Source organism: Xiphophorus hellerii, chromosome 14 (assembly GCF_003331165.1).
Source record: "Xiphophorus hellerii strain 12219 chromosome 14, Xiphophorus_hellerii-4.1, whole genome shotgun sequence".
NCBI lineage: Eukaryota > Metazoa > Chordata > Actinopteri > Cyprinodontiformes > Poeciliidae > Xiphophorus > Xiphophorus hellerii.
The window spans coordinates 4,822,544-4,844,386 of NC_045685.1; the positions used below are offsets into that span (position 1 = coordinate 4,822,544).

The window sequence follows — 21,843 nt, forward strand, 5'->3', positions numbered from 1 at the left end:
CCATAGACGTTGCCATCCGTTATTACTTCCATAAACAAAATGCCCTGCTCTGACCTCTATGTTATTCGTTTGTGCTTACGGATTGCTCGGGTCAAACAGTTCACACAGAAGTCTGATTGCAGTCACACATAATTAGGTGCAAAAAAAAAAATCTGAATTCACAATCGGGCTGCATAGTGGCGCAGTTGGTAGCACTGTTGCCTTGCAGCAAAAAGGTTCTGGGTTTGATTCCCGGCCCAGGGTCTTTCTGCACGGAGTTTGCATGTTCTCCTTCTATGTTCTCTCTGGGTTCTCTGGCTTCCTCCCACAGTCCTGACCAGTCAGGTCAGACCAATTAACCTGACCTGACTGTCAGGTTAATTGGTCTCTCTAAATTCTTTCTAGGTGTGAGTGTCTTTATGGTTGTTTGTCCTGTCTGTCTCTGTGTTGTCCTGCGACAGACTGGCGACCTGTCCAGGGTGAGCCCGCCTATCATCTAGAATGTTAGCTGGAGATAGAGACCAGTACCTCCTGACCCCACTAGGGACAAGGGTGTTAGAAAATGGATGGATGGATGGATGGATGGATGGATGGATGGATGGATGGATGGATGGATGGATGGATGGATGGATGGATTCACAATCAAGATGTGTTGTGTGAAAATAGTTGTGTGAAAATAGACCTCTGTTCTACAGGCATCATTGAAACCACAAAATGAAGATTATCAGCTGAGGTTTTCACACCAGCCTTAGGAATGTCAACAGAGAATTTGATATGCAGGTCAAAAATATCGAGAAAATGGCAAGAAAACCAAACGTGTGCACCTCATTCTTTAAAAAAGAAAAAGAAAAATCTAAACATTCAATCAATTTGCTCCCCGTTATAAATTGGTTTTGTTATTTAAGGTCTTTTAAGGATTTTTAGACAAAGGAACCTTCTAAAAGTCCAAAGTTCAACCTTGTGTTTTAGACTCTCTTAACCTGCTTATTTGAAACCAGATGTTTGCTAAAAACTTAGCAACGTCTCCAGTCTCTGTAACCTGGTTTCTGTAGCACCAGATCTGCTAAAAACATTGTTAAAGGGTTAATAAAGGAGCCATGTCAAAGTTTGATGTAAACATGAAAAATGACTTTTTTGAGCCAAAATGGCCGCCGTCCTGTACATTTGAGGAAATACTTCCAACAGAACCCTTATGTTGATTTGGAAGGATCTATCAATGTAACGAATTTCAGATCTCTATGATGTGCCGTTTGGCCTATCTCAGTTTAGGGGGCTGAGAATTAAAAACTTTTATTTTACTTGTTGGGTGAGTTTTCATTTATTCCCCCAAATGTCTATGTTTGGTGGTCACATTAAGAAATCCTGCGATCACAACATGCTGCAGGTCTTCAAATCCAGTCCTCAAGTTCAACTTCCTGCAACGTTTAGATCCCTGGTCCAATCAAATTCATCAAATGACTGAATCACCTCCTCAGTTCAGTTCAGTTCCTCAGAGTCCTGCTAATGACCTCATTATTTGACTTGGTTGTGCTGAAATAGAGACATATATTAAACACTGAACAATACATTAATCAAATGTTGTCACATCGTAACATAATCACGTGCATAAGCCAGCTTAAATTCTTTTATTCTTGTTTGGCTTTTATTTTAACACTTGAATTGAGCTGAACTGTGAATAATTTCACAAATAGTAGGTGCAGTAAGTCTTTTTTTACCAGCAGGGGGCAGCTTATGTCTGTAAGTTAGTGTGTCTTACTCTGTGTGTTTCTCAGTTATGTTTACTGGAGCTGCTTGTGTTGAAATTCTTACTTTTATTATAAATGACTTCATAATATCTAGTAATGAGAGAAACTTTGATACTTTAGTTCACATTTATTTGACAGCTCAGGTTGTAACAAGATTAGTTACCATGACTACGATACCCAATTTTTGATTGATCATTGTGTTTTTAACAAGTGAGTCACTTTAATCTGCCTCGCTGCTGAAATGTGCTGTTCAGGTGAACTTGACCTGAACTTGAATTCAACTACAGAGATTAATCTTAATAGAAAATCACATCACCTGATATCATTTTTCTCTACATCACTGAAATCTTGTGAAATTTTCTCTGACAGTTTTGTTTGTGGTCAGAGAAAACGCCAAGCTTGAGGCAGAGGTGTTTCAGTTCAGACGTTTCTCACAGCTTCATAAAAACATCGTGCTCTGAACTCGGAATGCACACAAACCAGAGAATCCTCCTCCGCAATAAGACGTTAAAAACCATTTCTGCTTTAATCATGATAAAAATGAAAGATTTTAAAGATGAAACGTTTATGTTAGCTGCCTCCGGTAGGCGGGCGTCTGCAGAAACTCGCTGTTCCTCAAAGCGAGGGTTCAGTTCAGCAGAGAAAAAAAAAACAGTGTGAGAATGTTTCATGCAGTGATCACCCAGCTTCCTGCATTTATCAAAAAACCCCCCCCAAAAAAAACGCTCTAATTTATACGCTGAAAAGTATTCCCACCCCTCTTACCGGTGCCCTGCACCTCCTGTCTTAACCGACAGATTTCCAACTGCACCGAAACCAAACATGTCAGATGTTACTCCTTGAAGCTTTCTAGATAAACCTCACTGAGAGACACAAGAGCAGAGGCCAAAGTTCAATGTCAGGAAGTTGTTAACAGCAGTGTATGTATCTGGTTTGCAAGCAGCTGTGCCTGTTGTGTCACAGAATCACATGTTACGCAGAATGTCTCCTGTTGGGTTTTGTGGTTGTATCTAAAAATGGTCACCATGGCTGCAGAGAGATATGAAACCATCATAACCAGGCTGAGCTGTGGTTCATCTTGTAACACTAATATAAGATGTTCACAGTCTGTCTTCTTCCTGACTGAGTGAAGCCAGAGATCAGCAGCAGATAGAAACATGCAGCAGGTAGTTTGGATCAGTCTGGTTCTGCTGAATGTCGTCTGGATCTCCTTCTTTTTAACTCCAGATCTGGACTTCTCAGGTAAGAGCAGCTAAAGGAGAGGAACCTTTAAATGTTGATGCTGCTGATGTGACATTAGTTTGAACATATTTGTCTTTAGTCACATTCAGACTTCCTGTCTGTCTGTTTTTCCTAAGTTAAACCTCATTTAAAGGCGGTTAAAAGGATCTGGAAAAACTTTGACTCACATAATCAGCAGAAAAATGTTTGACCAAATATCAAATGTTCTTTTACTTTTGAAATTTTTTTCGATACATTTGAACCTCTTTGTGGAATTTTAACGTTTGTGGATCACAGGTTTATGTTTTATGTCCAGTTCCATGCAGAAGCCTTGGTTCAAATAAATCAGGTCCAACATTAAATATTCAACATGAGTGGATGCGACCTTGTGACCTGCTCTTTGTGTCTCTCAGTGTTTGTGCAGAGGAGAAGAGTCAGCAGCTCTGACGAGACGTTCATGACGAAGTTCTGCCTTCAGCCGGACTCTGACAGGAAGTGGACGTCTGCTGGACCTTCAGCCAGCGGTCCAGATGAAGACGTCAACACCGTCACAGAACCCACTGGTGAGATGTAGACGGCTTGGTTTCAGATCTGAAGATCTGGATGTTTTTGATATCTCTGTCAGAAAACTAAAACATAAAATTATTCTCTATTTTGGATTATTTTTAATCTCAGAACAAATACAGCTGTTCTGTGGAATCCCAATTAAATCGACTGAGGTCTATTCGAGCCAAGTGGCAAAATGAGGTGAAATTCCAAGTTATTTTTTTTAAACAAAATAGTAACGAGGTACTGGCTGCACATGTTCATGTGAATATAGCTTTATATAACTACATATACAGTTCTACATTCAATCCTTGCATTATTTGCAGTGAACAGAAAGAAAACTCAACATGAAGAATCCAACCCAGACGACAAGTTTCCAACATCTGCAGCTCCTGATCCTGATGGGAAGTGAGTTACATTATAACAACACCAACCAAGAACCGGACCCAATCAAATCAGCTGTTTACATTCAGGGTTGATTCACTTTGAACTGTTTTTAATCGTTCTTAAATCGTGACATGCGAGTTATTGAACAGCTCTTACTGGTCTGAGGTAGAGAATCACTGCTGGGAAGGAAGGAAACATCTGAGCTCGAAAAGTCAAAGAATTTTGACTTTTGCAAATGTTATCATTTTTTTAATTTACTCCTCCTTTTTTCTACCTATTTTGAGCTTGATAGGCAGTCATAGTTGCATACATAGCACCATCCTTTTAAGAAAACACAACTTGACGTTTCACGGACATGAACAGGAGCCTGATGGATTTTTTTTCCCCTGTTAAACTGCATTTCAACTGAACAACACTGCAAAAAACACAAAATCTCACCAGGAGTTTTTGGTCTAATTTCTAGTGGAAAGCTTGGCTTAAATCAATAATGTCTTGATATTGATTTAAAAAAAAAAAAAAACAAGCGCTAGTTCCACTGGTAGATTATTTCATTTTCAATATGGGAAAATGTCTTATTAGTGAAATAATAAGACATCTTTAGTGAGACTTGAAGCAAGGTCTTATATCTCACAGAAAAGCTAAGAGTAAGTTAGTTTCATCTTATTTGAAATCTACTAAAGTTTTTGAAGTGGAAACTAAACAAAAACACTTGGTAAGATTTTGTGTTTTTTGCAGTGAACTCTGAGGTATCTTGATTATTTTTGGTTCATAAGGCCTTGATTAGAATAATTCTAGCTGTCCTGTGTTGTATTTGTGCAACAGGAGATTTGACAAATATCAAAACAATTGTATTATTTTTCAGCAACTTGGGTGAACCGACCGTATCTGCTCACGAACAGAGACTGACTTCACCACCAGGATTGAGCTCCAGCTCTGATCTTGTTGCAACGATTCCAACAACTCCCAGAAATCAGATGGACGTCGGCCGAACCGGTCAGCAGGAACCACTCACTACTGTCAGACAAACGAGTGAGTTTTTACTGACTGTGGAGCTGATCGGCTCAAGCCACTGCAACCTCTTTTCAGTTCCGTCAACAAGCAAAACACGCAGTTAACATACAATTACATCTAAAATCATTTAAATTCTGCTTTACTTGCAAATTCATTTTATTGGTAAAACTCTAAATTATCCAATTCTTTGGCAATAAAGAAATGACACAAGTATCCTTTAATTTAAATGATTTTCTCCAAAGTCAACACCAAATCCTACGTTCAACAGTCACTGCAAAGTGAAAATGCTCTGTGCGGCATTGGCAGTAAATTTTTAGCTCAAGCTGCTCTTGTCCTAAAAAACATGAAATCAACATGATAATCAGAGGAAGAGTCAACTTTAACCCTTTCAGACCTGCAGCAGAGACTTTCACCGATGCCACGGTTTTGTTTTCAGGTCTAGGTTTTCCTAAAGAGTGCTGCTTTGTGTTAATGAAACGACACGTGAACAAGAAGCTTATCGCTTCCGTTGATTTGACTGATCCCCGCTGCCCCATTAACGCAGCCATGTAAGTACTGCAAGTTGGGTTTCTGCCTGGTAGAACACGTACAAAATGTTTCACTGCAGTGTTAAAGGGGCAGTACTACGTAAAATCCACTTTTGTGAGCTTGACATCATGGTATAATGTTATTCCCTTCTCAGTTGCTTTGGTTCTTTCATGCATGTGTGAGAAATCCTTTAATCTCCATGGCAACCATTCAACCATTCGTCTGGGTGGACCTAGCCCCGCCTTCAAGCTGAAACTCCTCCTCTGGGCTGCAGTTCCCAAGATTCCACCTCACAGAGAAGCCCCTCCCCCACTCAGCTCCTGCAGACTAGCCAGCAGCAGTTAGCAGACGCCTGGTGGAACAGCTGAGCTCATTGTAGGAGCTACTTCTCAGTTCAACATTGGTAAAAACGTTGATAAAGGGTTAATAGAAAAGCCATGTTGTGATGACTTCCTGAAGGCGGTGCGTCAGAAAGAGTTTTTAAAGAGACAGAGGTCCAATTTCAAGGCGCTTAATTCTAAATTTTTCAGTCGTATTTAATATATAAATAACAACTTATCACAGCTGAAGGTAACAGTTACTTGATTGAACTATAAAATGGCACTATGTGCCCAGAAAACACATAATACTGCCCCGTTAACTGTTAAAGCTAAACTTTTATACTCATTTGAGAAAAAACAACTGATATAATTTGCATTTCTTTTCTTTCAGCTTGATAACAAAAAAGGCACAACTTCTCTGTGTGGATCCAACGGAATCCTGGGTGAAAAGGATTATTTATTTTCTCCAGACAAGGTCCGTTTAGTACAGTGAATGTGTCGAAATTGATCATGATTATGGTAGCAGTATTATTCTACTTCAATTAATCCAAAGTTTTGATTATAATCCTTGTTTTTTCTTTAATTTCATATGAAAGATTTGGACATACATCTTCCAGCAGTAACTGTAACTAATCCAGTCTTTTTTTTATTTATTTATAAAGCACATTTAAAAACAATATGTTTACCCAAACTGCTGTACAGTAGAGACGGATAAATCTGAAGCAATAACAAAATAAAAATGTTAAACGCAGAAAAAGTCAACAGGATTATAAAACTGACAACAAACCAACTCATTTGTTAAAAGCTCCTGAAAACAAGTGTTTCTTAACTTTCTAGTCACTAATCACTTAAACTAAGCTCATTTGAATAAACATGTTTTATTTCTCAGGGATTTGAATGGACTGACTCTGTCCACTCCTTACAAAAGCCTGACTCTCTCTGAGGTCAGTTCATCACCGATGCCGAGGCAGGAGATTCCAACGACTCCACGACATCAGAAGATCAACATCACCCTCAGCCCACCCAGAACAGAACCAGAACGTGAGTTTTTACTGCAGCAGGTTTTCATCTATGTTGAAGTTAAAATCTCTGAGGCAGAACTGGCACTGTGGAGACAGGGATTCAGGTTCTGTTGGTGCTCGTTGTTCAAAACACACTGGCTGCGTTCGTTCCCGTCCCAAATGTGCACAAAACGTTGTTGATATTCTACTGTCAAAAAAAACCAAAAAAAAAAACAATTTTGTAATTGAATTGTTTCCATTAACTGAGAAACAATTAAAATCCCACAACAGTAAATTTGGTCAAGTGACAAGTCATTAAAAAACACGCAGCACCATCATCCTCCGACCACTTCCTGTTGTCTTTTGTCGTTTCCTCCAGTAGTAACATCTGGGTTGATCATGTGACTCGTGATGAGAAAAGTGTTTTTATTGCAGTTATTTTTTCTTCAAAATTCTCTCACTTTGATACAGCTGGAACCAGAACCAGCACCAGAACTTTTTTTTAATCGAAAAATATTAGTTTCGCTAAAATTGATCTGCTTCCATTTAGCAAATGTATTTTTGTAATTCAAATTTGCACAGTTAAACAGTCAATAGCTTACTTAACGTTACTGAAGCTTTGAAACAGATGTTTTATTTTATTTTTTGTATTCTTTTTGCTTTGAGATTCAAGGTGAAACCCAGATTTATATTTTTAATGCTCCTGGACCCAAACAGTCCATGAAATATTTCTTTCACACTGCCACCTACTGGTGAAAGGAAATGCTGTGCTTGGGACAATTTTGGTTTCTACGGCAGCAGAAAACGAGTTATGTGCTCAGTCAGATGTTCACCAGTGCCGCGGTCTGGTTTTCAGGTGGAGCTGGTCCGGTTGAGTGCTGCTTTCAAATTCGCAAAACTCCCATCGACGGAAGAGAGATCGCTTCGTTTCACGTGACTGATCCTCTGTGCCCCACAAGTGCAGCTGTGTAAGTACAGCAAGCTGGGTTGGAAAATCTCAGATTTACTCGAATGGAATTGAAAGTTGAGTTTTAATGGTAAAAAAAAAAAAAAAACAACTAAACATGTGTATTTCTTTTCTTTCAGTTTAATAACAAAAACAGCAGAACACCTCTGTGCGGATCCAAAGGAACAGTGGGTGAAAATGATTATTAATTTTCTAGAGAAAAAGGCCCCATAAGGGAACTTCACGGTGTCCTGCTCCATCAGATCATGTGAAGAATAATAAAACACATGTGGCAAAGTGATCATGTTTTTAGTATCAGAATAATGTCATTCAAGTAATCAAAGATTTAGTTTTAAAGGTAACATAATTGTTTATTTTTTTTAAAAAACTAACTGTTTTGTAAATTTTGTAAACTATCCTAGAGCAGGGATTGTAATCAGATGTCTGTTTTGACCACGAATGAAAAAATGATGCATTTTCTTAGGTTTTGTTTTCCATCAATAAAAATTTTTGTAAATGGTTTCGATTTCTGATTATTAAAAAGGAAGCTTAAAGGCAAGTTTTTCTGTGTAGCATTTAAAGTCATTGCTATGTTCAAATTTAGGCAGAGAAGGAAGCAGTGAAATGCAAATTTCAGATAAATTATTATTATTACGTTATTATCTTTGGACCTAAAGAGGAACGATCTGGACTCAACACACAGCTTCAGTGATTACAGTTAGAAACCAGCGCTCACGTCTGAAACCTGGGAGTAGTGATGGACTCTGACCTGAACCTCCAGAGCCACATAAAGACAGTTACAAAGTCGGCCTTCTATCACCTGAAGAACATCTCCAGGATTAAAGAACTTACGTTGCAGCAAGAATGTAGAGAAACTTGTCCTTGTGTTTATCTTTAGTTTAGTAAATCGCATTGATTACTGCAATGGTGTCTTCACAGGTCTGCCTAGCAAATCAGTCCTCCGGCTGCAGCTGTTACAGAATGCTGCAGCTGGCGTTCTCACTAAAACCAGGAAGTTAGAGAACATCACACTGGTTCTGAAGTCACTGTACTGGGTCCCTGTAGCTCAGAGAAAATACTTTAAAATGCTGCTGTTAGTTTATAAATCACTCAATGGCTTAGCACCACAATACACCAATTTGTGGCTAAGGTGTTTGAGTTAAGAGACGTTTCTCAAAGTTTTTTTTAAAGGTTTTATTGGCCTTTATAAGAGGGTAAGGAGAAGACATGCAGCATAGGTCGCCAGGCTGGGAATCGAACCTGCGACGGCCGCGTCGAGGACTAAGGCCTCCTTGTGTGGGTTGTGCTTCACGCCTGCGCCACCACAGCACCCCGCGGTTCTCAAAGTTTCATAAAAACATTGTGCAATGAAATAAGCATGATCTGAACTGAGCTCAAAGGGGTGTGAGCCAGAGAAAAAAATATTTCTGCTTCAATAATAATTAGAGTTTACAGATGAAAAGCTTGTTTTAGAGAGCTCCATCTGGAGGGCAGGCATCTAGAAACTCACTGTCTCTCAAAGTCAGTTATCTTCACTGATTATGTTACCATGGTGATACACACTCAAAGACATGCAGAGTTTACCTGAACTTAGGGTTTTCCATAACCCACTTTCTGGAATACCTGCTGGGTGTTTAATGGAGAAAAGGACATGAATGAAACATAGAGCACAGAGAAAACTGATTCTTATACTAAAAAGGATCTGGTATTAACAAAGAGATTCCGTAAAGACTAAAACTTTTAAAAGTTTGAAAAAATGAAACAATGTGACCAAATAAACAAAACAGAAAACCACACAGGCTGCTTTAGTGGGGAAACTACAAAAAGTTCTGTCTCAACTTTTTTTTTCTGAATAAACATCGGATACAGCAAGGAATAGCAGATAGCATCCATCCTCCTTTAAATGAGTTTGAACCTCTGAGCTCAGCAAGGTGTCATAGGGTTTCTATGGCAACTAAGACCATCTATTATCTTCCCAGGGCAATAACCATTCTCAACCAATCTAAGTGACAAGCGATAGCATGCAAAGTGTTTTATTCTATGCACAAATTGTTGGTGTTGTGATGGTATGAATGTTTTATTTTACGGTTGGAATGTCGAAGGAAAACTTCCACCCTGGTGCTTTGGTTTTTTTTTCAGCTTCAATGAAATTGAAAATTAAAAGTCTTATCTTGAAAGAAAACCATGTTAATGTTGGTAGCTGATATCTAAAAGTCAGATAGATGTTCATGAACCTTTCTATATGTTCTTCTTCAAGTTAGCAGCAGCAGTCTGTGGGGTTTCAACCAACAGTCCCTGGTGCATCACCGAGTCACACCTCATGCAGAATGTCTGCTGTTAGGTTTGTGGTTCTATAAAAAATGTTCATCATGGCGGCACAGAATCGTGAACCATCTGACTTTGTGGTTCATCTTGTAACACTAATATAAGATGTTCACAGTCTGTCTGCTTCCTGACTGAGTGAAGCCAGAGATCAGCAGCAGACAGAAACATGCAGCAGGTAGTTTGGATCAGTCTGGTTCTGCTGAATGTCGTCTGGATCTCCTTCTTTTTAACTCCAGATCTGGACTTCTCAGGTAAGAGCAGCTAAAGGAGAGGAACCTTTAAATGTTGATGCTGCTGATGTGACATTAGTTTGAACATATTTGTCTTTAGTCACATTCAGACTTCCTGTCTGTCTGTCTTTCCTTTGTAGGATCTCATTTACAGTTAATGCTATAGATTAACTTTTGGTTACTTAAATTCTCAGGTTCTAGTAGAAAGTTAATATCCATTCATCATGAACATGAATATCATTTCACCTAAGTCTCTTTATAATTTTAAATGAACCATTATTTTTTCCAGGACAGCATATTAGCGCAATAATCAGTGGAGAAAATAAGTATTTCATACACTACTTATTTCTCAAGTTTTTCCATCTACAAAGAAATGAAATGTCTGCAGATTTTTTCGTACGTACATCTCAACTGTGAGAGACTTTAAAAGAAATTCCTGTTGTATGACATGGTCCCAGCTCTTTATGCCCTCCTGTGTAGTTCTGGGCTGACCTCTCACCTTCCTATTGATCACTGATCCTGTAGGTAACGAGTTCAACCTGGGAAATTAACACAGGAAATACGTTGAGGGTAGGATGGCTTCATAAAGATGAACTAACAGATCACCAGCTGTGTTTCCATTACAACTGTGCACAAAACCGTCTGCATTCTGCTAATGTTGAAAAAACACAATTTAGCAGATGCAGCGTTTCAGTTAAATAAGAAACGCAATTTTAAAAAATCACACATGCATAAGTCATTATAAACCATGCCACGTCACAATCCTCCAACTGCTTCCTGCCGTCGTCCAACATCCGGTTGGTGATCATGTGACTCGGGTGATGTGAAAAAAATGTTTCCATTGCAGTTTATGGACACTAACCCAAATGTTTCAATCTGTAAAAGCCCAACTTTAAAACCCATCAAGAGACGACATGGTTTTGTTTCTTCACATCTAGTGTTTGTGCAGAGGAGAAGCAACAGCAGCTCTGATGAGACGTTCATGATGGAGTTCTGCCTTCAGCCAGAACTGAAGGCAGAACTGGACTTGATGTCCACTTCTGCCACGAAGTGGACATCAACTGAATCTTCAGCCAGGGGACCAGATGAGGACATCAACATCATCACAGAACTCACTGGTAAGACTTTTAGTTTTGTTTGAGAATTTTTGAACGATAAAAATACACATTTCATTGCAAACTTTGGTTTGATTTGCTGCTTTAAATTTTTATTTTATTTGCAAATCTACATATTTTCATATGATTTTACAAATGTGTGTTTTTCTGCAGTAATTGCAGAACAAGACCTCAAACAGACTGAAATGTTCGGCTCAGCTGACCAGAACAACCCGTCTACTCAAACTGATCATGAAGCCAATAGGTGAGTCATTTCCTGCTGCTTTGCTTTGAAATATTGAATGAGTTTGGAAGAAATTCATGTAAAAAAAAAAAAAAAGCTTCTTGTTTAACACTTGAATTGAACTAAACTCAAAGAATTTCCTAAACGATGGGTGCAGTATCTCACTTTACCAGCAGGGGGCAGCTCAGGGTTCTGGTCGGGTCCTGAAACTATGTGGTATACAGAGGGTAAAATGAATGAACTACAAAAAACTCTCACTTGTATAATAGACGACTCTACGAAGCTACAGCGATGAGACAAAGTTGCTATTTTACTCTGCTCAAGTTTTATTTTGCAGCACTTTAACAAATGTTATGAATGATGATCGATGAGGTTTTTGGATCGTGTGAAATCTTCTCAGAGACTTGGATGAACACACACCGAGTTCCTCCGAGGTGAGCCGCAGCATCGGTCCACAGCCTGCTATGGCTCCAAATAAAACTCCACCCAGAGTTCCTCAACCATGCGAAAATTTTCCAGATACTGGTATGTTCTGTTTCTTTAAATCTAAACTAAAAACCCAACTGTTTAGAGTTGCTTTTGAAACACAATCATGAAACATTCATCAATAATCTGATGTGCAAAATGTAATGTCAACTGTGTGTCCTATGACTTTGCACTTTGAAATGCCTTGTTGCTGAAAGGTGCTATACAAATAAAATTTGATTGATTGATTCCTTTTTTCCTTTCAGCATTTATATTAAAAACATTTATGTATTTTATTTTTCTAATCATCTTTGTCCAGCTTATTACTCAGTTGATTTCCCAATCAAATGTATGTTTCCAGACATGTGCTGCATCAAGTTTACCAATAGGAAAATATCTGTAGCAACTATTACGCAAATACTCAGAACCACAGAGCTGTGTTCTTTGAAGGCTTTTGTGTAAGTAAAAGATGCAGCTTTCAATTATAAACGGTGTAATCAGCCACAGTTAACATGAACTATTCTTATAATTTAGCTTTCTTATTGTTTTCTCTCTACAGGCTGGTCACTAGAACCAAGAAAATGTTTTGCATCAGTCCAGATCACATTTGGTTATATACTCGCCTGCGAAGATTATGCTGAGATCCGTCAACTTTGTTCAGAATTTACTTAACAGTCAAAAAGGCCTGAAAACTCAAGGACAAATTTAAAGATTTTGCTTTAAAGTTACAATCATTGTTTGTTTTCCTAAATATTCTTTTGTAAATTTTGTACAACTGTCAGCAGTGGTGGCAGTAGTGTGCTTTCTTTGGCTAAGAATGAAAAAAAAAAAAAAGATGAGCGTTTTCTTTGGCTGTGTTTTTCATTAATAAAGGTTTTATCAAATGACTGATTTTTGATTATTGATTATTGGAATGGAAGCTTTAAGCAAGACAAGCTCATCTGTGTTGTGTTTATGCACATGATCATGTTCAAATTTAAGCCAAGAAGGAAGCAGTGAAATGCAAATTGTGAAGAAATGAATTGCTGAAATTTGATTGTAGAAACTAGTTCTGCTCTTTGCTCATGTTTTTTCCTGTTGTAATTGATTTAGATTATGATTTATTAGCTGAAAGTTGAAAATTTTACCTTTTGGAAATAGGCCAGGGCTGCACAGTGGTGCAGTTAGTAGCACTGCTGCCTTGCAGCAAGAAGGCCCTGGGTTCGATTCCCAGCCTGATTCCAGGGGGAGGGGCATCATGGCAGGGGGGAAGTACTTTCTGAATATTATCCTCAGTGATCAGTTGTTTACTGGGCATCATTTTGTTGCTGTTTATATTGTGTTTGAGTTTAGTTGTTATTGTGTCCAATTTTCATCTGGCGCCACCTGGAGGAAAGCTGCTGAGTCACACAGTGATGGAGTAAAACTGCCTCAGAAACGGAACGAATTCAGTTTCAGCCTCTGCTCAACCTTCTCTGAGTGTTTTGAGAACGGCTGTGGAGGATTCCATAAAACCAATCATTCATCTCTGCAGATACCTGGTAAAAAATTTTTTTTAAAAACGGCAGACAGACAGTATGAGGCTTAGTACACAGCCTGGAGGACAAACAATCCTAAGTAGAGGAGAAGTGAGGGGAGTGGGTTTCACAGTTGGTGTTGAGTTTCTAAGGAAATCTGTCACCCAGCCAAGATAAAGCCTCTATTGGTCAGTTTACAAAGTAAAATGTTAAAAATGGTCACATTGAATGAGGAATTGCAGTCAGTCTGAGCTACGGATTAGAGTAAATACACCTGAATGGACTCTGAGTGGACGGACTGTCAGTGTGAGTAATGATAGAAAATAAAGCAGGTGTAGCTTTGCAGAGGTGAAATCTTCATTCCATCCTCTCCTGTTTTGCCGAGGTTGGATTTGTTTGTCTTGTTGGTAACATTAAAGGTGAATCTGTGAAGTTTGATCTTTGTGACCACATTTTCAATTCTGCAGAGGAGTTTGTTGGTTTTGTGGTTACACAACTCAGTAATCCAAACCTGCTCAGGAGTCACAAGCAACAACCAGAGGTAAAGTGTAAAGTTTGCAGTAGAGTCTTCTTCCTTACAGTGTGTTTTAGTTTGGACAGGAGCTGCAGAAAACATGCAGAAGGTTTTTCAGCTCCGTGCGGCTCTGCTGCTCGTTCTGTGGATCTCCTTAGTTGTGCCACCGTGTCACTCTAATGGTAAGATCAATTGATAAAGATTATTTTTGAATATTGGTGGTGTTAAAAAAAAGAGAGATCAGCTCATTCTTTTCTAATTTGCTTCATTGTTGACAACGTGTTAAAGTTCTCTTATATCATTGTTGTTCTGTGTGGATCATGAATTTGTTTCAACCTCAACTTGTTGCTGAAACAAAGACGCATGGAAAGAGTTCCACCTGAAATCAGACAAGTTTGGTTTTTTTGGTAAAGCTCTAAATTGTCCAAATTATTTGTCATAAATTAATTACACTGGAAGATTTTAAATAATTTAAATAGTGGGATTAATTTAATCATTTGATCCTAAATCAACTCTAGATTCTGCTTTCAACAACAGCTGCAAATTCAAAAATGATTCATTCAATGTTCGTCGTGAATGAGGAAAATACTGACGCTGTTCTTGTCCTAGAAAACAGAAAGCTGACATCATTCTGCCCGTTAAACGGAGGCAGTCAGTTTCAACAGTTTGATATCTGCAGCAGAGACGAGTTTTTATTTACTCAGACTTTCACCAGTCTAATGGTCTTGTTTTCAGCTCCAAGTGCTCCCGAGGACTGCTGCTTTCAATTCTTCAGAATCCCAGTGAACAAAAATCTCGTCTCTTCATATTACAGAACTGATCCTCGCTGCCCCATAAGTGGAATTATGTAAGTACTGATAACTGGGTTTCTGTTCATGGTAGGTTATATGATAAAGTCTGGAATCATATTTTATTTTCTATTTTTAGAAAAAAAAATAACATGCATTTCTTTTCTTTCAGCTTAATAACAAGCAGGGCACGCAGGATCTGTGTGGATGGACAGCAACTGTGGGTGAAGAAAATTATTGAGCATCTGGAGAACATATCCCTTTAAAGGGTCTGCCGTCTGTTCTGCTTCATCAGATCATGTGAAGAACAATAAAGCACATGTGGAAAAGTGATCAGGATTTATTTATTTTTTTTAATCTGAGCTCTTATGGTTCAAAGATTTTGATTTAAAGTAAAAATCATTGTTTGGTTTTCTATCATTTCTTTTCAAAGCTTTGTACAACAACTGGTTGTTGTTCTCATTAAACTCTGCTGGTTTAATGTTTAAACCATTGGTGTGCTTTTGGCTCAGACTGAAGAAAATCACACAAGACTTTGATCAGGTTCTGTTTTTCTGCTAAATAAAATCAAACATTTATCTAACAGTAAAATGAAAGGAAGGCAGGTTTACTTTTGCAAAATGTCTACGCATTACAGTTCCATTCAACTTTAGGCCAAGAGAGAAGCAGTGACGAGAATTTCAAAGAAACAAACAGCCTGAAATCTTTATTTCAAACTGGTAAAATGTCAGATAAAAAAGAAATTATGATAATCAAACAAATAAAACTTCCATATGCAGTTCAAAAAGGAGCAGGAAGAAGACAGAGCTAACATCTAATGTTTAATGTCACAATTTCTTCACTTTCTAAATGATATCAATGCAATTAATTTATTATGAAGTCTGATTTTTACCATCTAAAGTCTCCTATAAGATAATTCATACATACAGCTTCAATCATCCTTAGCAAAACAAACCGTTCTGTATAAATCCATTATACACACACAACACGTCTTGTGTGTTTACATCTAGTTATATGTATCTGGTTATATAAGCTAATAGGCTTTTTTTAAAAGTTGAATCAAAAGATAATCAGTCTGAAACGAGTCAACATTTTCCTCACATTCCATGTTTCCACACTATTCCGTTTCAATTATGAGCAAAAAGTTTTAATCACAACTTATTTAGTAAACCTGTACATCAAACACATGTTTATGTAATCTGTATCATTCTTCTCTCTTTTTCTGGACTCATTCTTTGATTACGTTTTTCCCTATTTTGGTTTTTATAACTGGTTTAGTGATTACGTTTTAGTATCTAAAAGTGGAAAATTTGTACAGAAGAGCAACGATTAGTATAACGACGGCGGATTCAGTTGCATAGAGTTTACAGATTGTTTATTCCCAGCATTGGATCTGCGCTGCAGCAAATATGAGCCAGATAATAACTATCTATCTAATGAGTGAAATTGGGAAATTTTTAACTTTTGTGTTTTTGATGCAGTAACTGGAAGAACTGGGTCAGAACCACATTATAACCTTATGTACAGATTTACATGGAGATAATGTAATTCTACCCTGTTGCTAATGGATACCGCACAAAACTCAGTCAGGTTGAAGTCCAGAATGTGGAACCGTTGGCGTTTTAACCTTTCTGTAAATCTGTGACTTATATTTGCGACATCTGTTTTTCTTCCATTTACTCCCGTTTTGATTGTTTTTTTTGATATGGACGTATTTGTGTCTTTAATAAAAAGTAATGATAAAACCAAACTCCATATATTGGAGACAAAAACGTTGTTTCTTACACACTTCTGAATTGGGAGTCCTAAAAAAACAACATAATGTTTATATTATTAATAGAAGTAAATGAACAGAGTGAACGTATAGAAGTTTTATGAGCTGATCCAAGCCAACAATAGTATGCAAAAATGAAACAATTTAACGAGACCTGGAATTCTCTGGTTAATTGGTCGCTCTAAATTCTCCCTAGGAGTGTGTGAGTGTCTTTATGGTTGTGTGTCCTGTCTGTCTCTGTGTTGCCCTGCGACAGACTGGCGACCTGTCCAACGTGACCCAAAACGTTAGTTGGAGATAGACACCAACACCTCCTGACCCCACTAGGGACAAAGGTGTTAGAAGATGGATGGATGGATCGATGGATGGATCGATGGATGGATGGATGGATTCACAATCAAGATGTGTTGTGTGAAAATAGTTTAAGACCTCTGTTCTACAGGCATCATTGAAACCACAAAATGAAGATTATCAGCTGAGGTTTTCACACCAGCCTTAGGAATGTCAACAGAGAATTTGATATGCAGGTCAAAAATATCGAGAAAATGGCAAGAAAACCAAACTTGTGCACCTCATTCTTTAAAAAAGAAAAAGAAAAAAAAATCTAAACATTCAATCAATTTGCTCCCCGTTATAAATTGGTTTTGTTATTTAAGGCCTTTTAAGGATTTTTAGACAAAGGAACCTTCTAAAAGTCCAAAGTTCAACCTTGTGTTTTAGACTCTCTTAACCTGCTTATTTGAAACCAGATGTTTGCTAAAAACTTAGCAACGTCTCCAGTCTCTGTAACCTGCTTTCTGTAGCACCAGATCTGGTAAAAACATTGTTAAAGGGTTAATAGAGGAGCCATGTTGTGATAACTTCCTGAGGGTGGAGTTTCAGAAAGAGCAGGAGCTTCTTAAAGAGGCAGAGACCCAATTTCAAGGCGTTAAATTACAAAGTACATTTTTTTCAAGTCATGTTTTAAATATACAGCATTTTTATAAGAACTGATGGGTAACATAGTTGCTTGATTGAACTATAAACTGGCATCGTGTTCCTGGAAAATACTCAATCCTGCTCCTTTAGAGCTGTTCTTAAGACTCACCTCAACTGCTTGATTTTCAGCCCAGAACAAGACGTCAATTTTTAGTTAATTGTTTTCTCCTATTTTTCATGTTGTTACACTCAATTTTTACTTTTAATGTTTTATGCTCATCTTTTTTTGATAACTGTTGTTTGAAAGTGCTTTACTGGTAAATGTGGCTTGGCTGTAAACGGTGGGCTGTGTCATTTGTGGTTAAAATCTAAAAATGTCCACCAATGCACACACACACAAGGCGAGCATAGCATTGTAGGTCAGCTTCCTGTCACATGCTTCTCAGTTCACCTTCAACAGCAGCAGCAGGATGTTACAAACCATCAGCAGGCAGAAACATGATTCGGAGGGTTTGGGTCAGTTTGGTTCTGGTGAACCTCCTGTGGATCCTCTTCTTTTCAACACCAGATTCTTTTTTGGGTAAGAACAGAAGAAGGGGCAGAACTTTGATTGATGCAGCTTCTATAATATGTTCTATGTCCTGTGATGTTCGGCCTTAGTTTCTGTTTTGTAACTGCCATTGCCTTAAAATTGCGGCCTTTAAAGCGTTGTGTGTGACGTTGTGTGACGTTTTTATTTTATTAGAAACTGTGGAGTGAGTCCTCACTTTTAGCCCAGAAAAGGAATTAGAACAAACTTGGAGTCCAGAGACTCTAGTTTATTAGTTTATTAGTCACTCTTTAGCTTATTTTTTTAGAAACTCTAGAGTACTCACTATTTAGAGCAATATTAGGTTAATTTTTAGATTATTATGCAGAGAGACTCCTATTGTTGCAACCCAGAAAAGGAATTAGAACAAACTTAGAATCCAGAAAAAATTCTTCCAGAACAGGAACATTTAGTTTTTATTATTACTTAGAAATTGTGGAGTACTCATTACTTTTACAAATTTAGAGCATATTTAGAAAGTCCAGAGAATACTTACTTACACTTAGCTAGCTACCCAGAACAGGGATTACAACTTAGAATCCAGAAAAGGACTCCTATTGTTCCAAAGCAGAAAAGGATTCAGACTAGAAGATACTTACTTATACGTATCTACCAACCCTGAATAGGAGTACCTAGTTTACATACTTCAGATCAACATTAGATTATTTTTCTTCTTTTGCTTTTTCCTTTGCTTTGTTATTTTGTTTGTATTTCCTTCTAATTCCTGTAAATTCACTTTGTATTGCCTTGTTGCTGAAAATGTGCTATGTAAATAAAATTACCTTTACCTTTTGAAAAAAATAAAATGCATTTGCAGTGTTTGTCGAGAAAAGAAGCAGCAGCTCTGAGAAGGCGGAGTTTTGTATGACACATAAATTCGATTTTAACTGGACACCAACAGAAAGGGAAGTCATCACCACCGGCACGACTCTGCAAGGTAAGCTTTAGTTTTCCTGGCATCAAGTTTCAGTTTAGGACAACAGATTAACATCTTACTTTATTATAAACTCTGATTTGTATTGCCGTTATTGAAAAGAGATGGAAAGTTTCCTCAAATTTAATGACACTCGTTCTAAAGACATGTTCCAAGTCAACTGCAACGCAGGCTTGGTGGCAGGTGAGGGTGGCAGCTTGGAAATGTTGATTCCCAGGGTCACATCATGACTATGAGACACCGAATGTCACGTCACTGGTAGTGAAAGAGCTGGCATTGCACGGAAGGCCTTGTGTACAAAGACGTGCATGGATTTCTTGCTTTAACATTAGCTGTGTTTCCATCACAAATGTGTCAAAAACATTGTCAATATTACGCTAATATATATGAAAACATAATTAACAAAAATAAATTCACAAATGTTTCCATTGAATAAGAAACGCAATTAAAATCACAGGTGAATAAGTTTGTAACTACAGATAATGCCGCACCATGATCCTCCAACTACTTCCTGTCATCTCTTTCCGCCAGCAGCAGCATCCCTCCTTCCCCACAGTTAAATAACATGTTATTTTTGCGCCATACTCACATGTGCATGTCTACACTGTACATCCTCTGCAGCAAGTGGGAAGAGTGAAGACTTTAACTCCATGGACAAGTGTCTCACAAGTGCTGCACCTCAAATGTGAGTGGTTTCTTCCATCCATCCATTTTCTTACACCTTTGTCCCTAGTGGGGTCAGGAGGGCTGCTGGTGCTTATCTCCAGCTAACAAGGGGCTTGGGGGCATAAAATAGTTTTTTTTTTCTTCATAGAAACAGGAAAAAAAATTCTGGCCCTGCCAATTACAAAATTAATTGTATCTTGTTTTTCAAATAGTTTTTACAAGTAAAAATTAAATGTGTAAAAGATTCCACCCACTGATTTAAACAGGAAAATCAACATCAACCCAGAAGTAAAACCAAATGTCAACATCAACCCAGAAGTAAAACCAAAGGTCAACATCAACCCACCTGAGCAGCGGGATGTGAACCTCAACCAAAGACGTTTTAACAGTGAGTATATATTGGATCTAACTTCAAATTTCTATTTATAAATTGTATTTCCTTCTCTTTTCTTTTTGTGAAAATCCTTCTCATGACATTTATTGTGAATTGGTGCAGCACACATGAACTGAATTGAATTTATAAGGTGATTTATTGAATATTTATCAGGAAAAAACATAAAAGCATGCTCCAGTTTTATGTCCAGGCATGTTGGATAAAGAGCCTAAAACTTATTGTTCTTTTGAGGCTGAAACATCTCCAATGACATTCCACTGCCTTTTGTTGTTTCTTGAACTCTGTGGCTGTACAACCATCAAAACTTCCCCTGGAGTTTAAATAAGTTTGGCAATTACATTCCATTTTACCATAGGAAGGGCTAACATGACAAATGCTTTCAGAGAAATATCTGTGCACTGTCAGAACTACTAGCATCTTTCTGTTTGGTGTAAAAAAAAGTGAAAAGTTCACTTTTCATGGTGGCAAAATACTTGATTGTCTTATTTTCAGGTCCAAATGTTGCTCTTCACTGCTGCTTTACGTTTTCTATAAGAATGGTGGCAAAAGAACAGATCCGTTCATACTACATCACCGGTCGCCACTGCTCAAAGTCTGCAGTCTTGTAAGTGTTGGCCGTTTAAGCAAGTTCATACCAATCACTAATATTATCCTAAGAAAGTATCTTGTCTTAAGAAAGATACTTTCTGAGATGTGACCGAATCTTTCCTCATTCTGTCACGTTACAGCCTCAGATTTAACTCAAAATAGTGCTAATGTTTGATTTTTAGTTGTGTTTCCAACTGTACCAGCTTTGTTCTTCTCTTCTGTTTCAGGTTCGTCATGATGTCAGGAAGTTACATCTGTGTGAATCCAAAGCTCTTCTGGGTCCAGAAGATCATGAAGGATCTAGACAAAAAAAGATTTTAAAGGCACCAAGAGCCCAATTTTGTTTTTTTTGATTTTTTGCTTACAGTGGAGATAGATTATGATTATTTTATGCTTTGATAATTTTGTCTGTTTGTGCATGTCAAAAAAACAACTGACAGCCTCTAACTTTTATTGTGGTTTCTCTTTTTGGAAAGACACAAAACATCAACACAAAGTCAAAAACAGAAGAAGAAGAAAAGCCAGATTAAATCAGAATTACAAACCACCTTGTATGGCATTCAGAATGTTGTTTGCTCAACCCTAAAAAAAACCATGAGTTGTAACTTGGTCAATGTATAATGGAATAATATATAATCACAATATATACTATAATCTAAAAAATCTGTAAACTTTCTTTCTAATTGTTTTGCCGTTTCAATTTCTCCTGTTGTTCCAAACAGCCTTTGCTCCAATTCAGCAAATCTAACAGTGACAGGAATCTGGGTTTCATAAAAATGAACGTTGATCTGTTTAAAAATGTTCATAGAAACAGGAAGATTACAGGAAAAAAATGAACATTTAACATCAGAAGAACACAGATTGACATAAGCGTGTGACTGTTGAGTCTTTTGAGTTTTGAATCTCTGTCACAAACTGAGACGAGCTCAATCAGAACTAGTCAACATTCGCAGAATAAAAAAAAAAAACCACACAATCAGCAATTAAATCTCCATTCGTAATGGCGTCCTCCATTTTGTCCTGAAATCTCACGAAGGTATTTGGGTGTGAGCGATCTTCACAGTGACCTATTTGACGATGATGTCATAATACACTCGATGAATCCAACAAATTCTTTAACTCAATTAAATGGAAACTTGG

General features: G+C 37.7%; 3 protein-coding genes across 3 annotated transcripts; all 3 read left to right on the top strand.

The window, feature by feature from the left end:
* Positions 1 to 2,846: 2,846 nt before the first annotated feature.
* Positions 2,847 to 15,173, top strand: LOC116733492 (uncharacterized). The gene is made up of 9 exons (XM_032584345.1): positions 2,847 to 2,966; positions 3,359 to 3,508; positions 3,818 to 3,899; positions 4,741 to 4,907; positions 5,326 to 5,437; positions 6,129 to 6,212; positions 6,627 to 6,778; positions 7,595 to 7,706; positions 15,013 to 15,173. The coding sequence occupies exons 1-9, from the start codon at positions 2,882 to 2,884 to the stop codon at positions 15,104 to 15,106; spliced, it is 1,038 nt and encodes a 345-aa protein (XP_032440236.1). The 5' UTR covers positions 2,847 to 2,881; the 3' UTR covers positions 15,107 to 15,173.
* LOC116733493 (uncharacterized) lies at positions 10,151 to 13,236 on the top strand. Its single transcript, XM_032584347.1, has 6 exons — positions 10,151 to 10,260; positions 11,178 to 11,357; positions 11,508 to 11,598; positions 11,978 to 12,102; positions 12,404 to 12,500; positions 12,602 to 13,236. The coding sequence occupies exons 1-6, from the start codon at positions 10,176 to 10,178 to the stop codon at positions 12,681 to 12,683; spliced, it is 660 nt and encodes a 219-aa protein (XP_032440238.1). The 5' UTR covers positions 10,151 to 10,175; the 3' UTR covers positions 12,684 to 13,236.
* Positions 15,174 to 17,829: 2,656 nt separating the features above from the next.
* Positions 17,830 to 21,671, top strand: LOC116733494 (uncharacterized). The gene is made up of 6 exons (XM_032584348.1): positions 17,830 to 18,112; positions 18,939 to 19,058; positions 19,677 to 19,740; positions 19,988 to 20,109; positions 20,608 to 20,719; positions 20,931 to 21,671. Exons 1-6 carry the CDS (start codon positions 17,968 to 17,970, stop codon positions 21,022 to 21,024), a joined length of 657 nt encoding a protein of 218 aa, XP_032440239.1. The 5' UTR covers positions 17,830 to 17,967; the 3' UTR covers positions 21,025 to 21,671.
* The last annotated feature ends 172 nt before the right edge of the window (positions 21,672 to 21,843 follow it).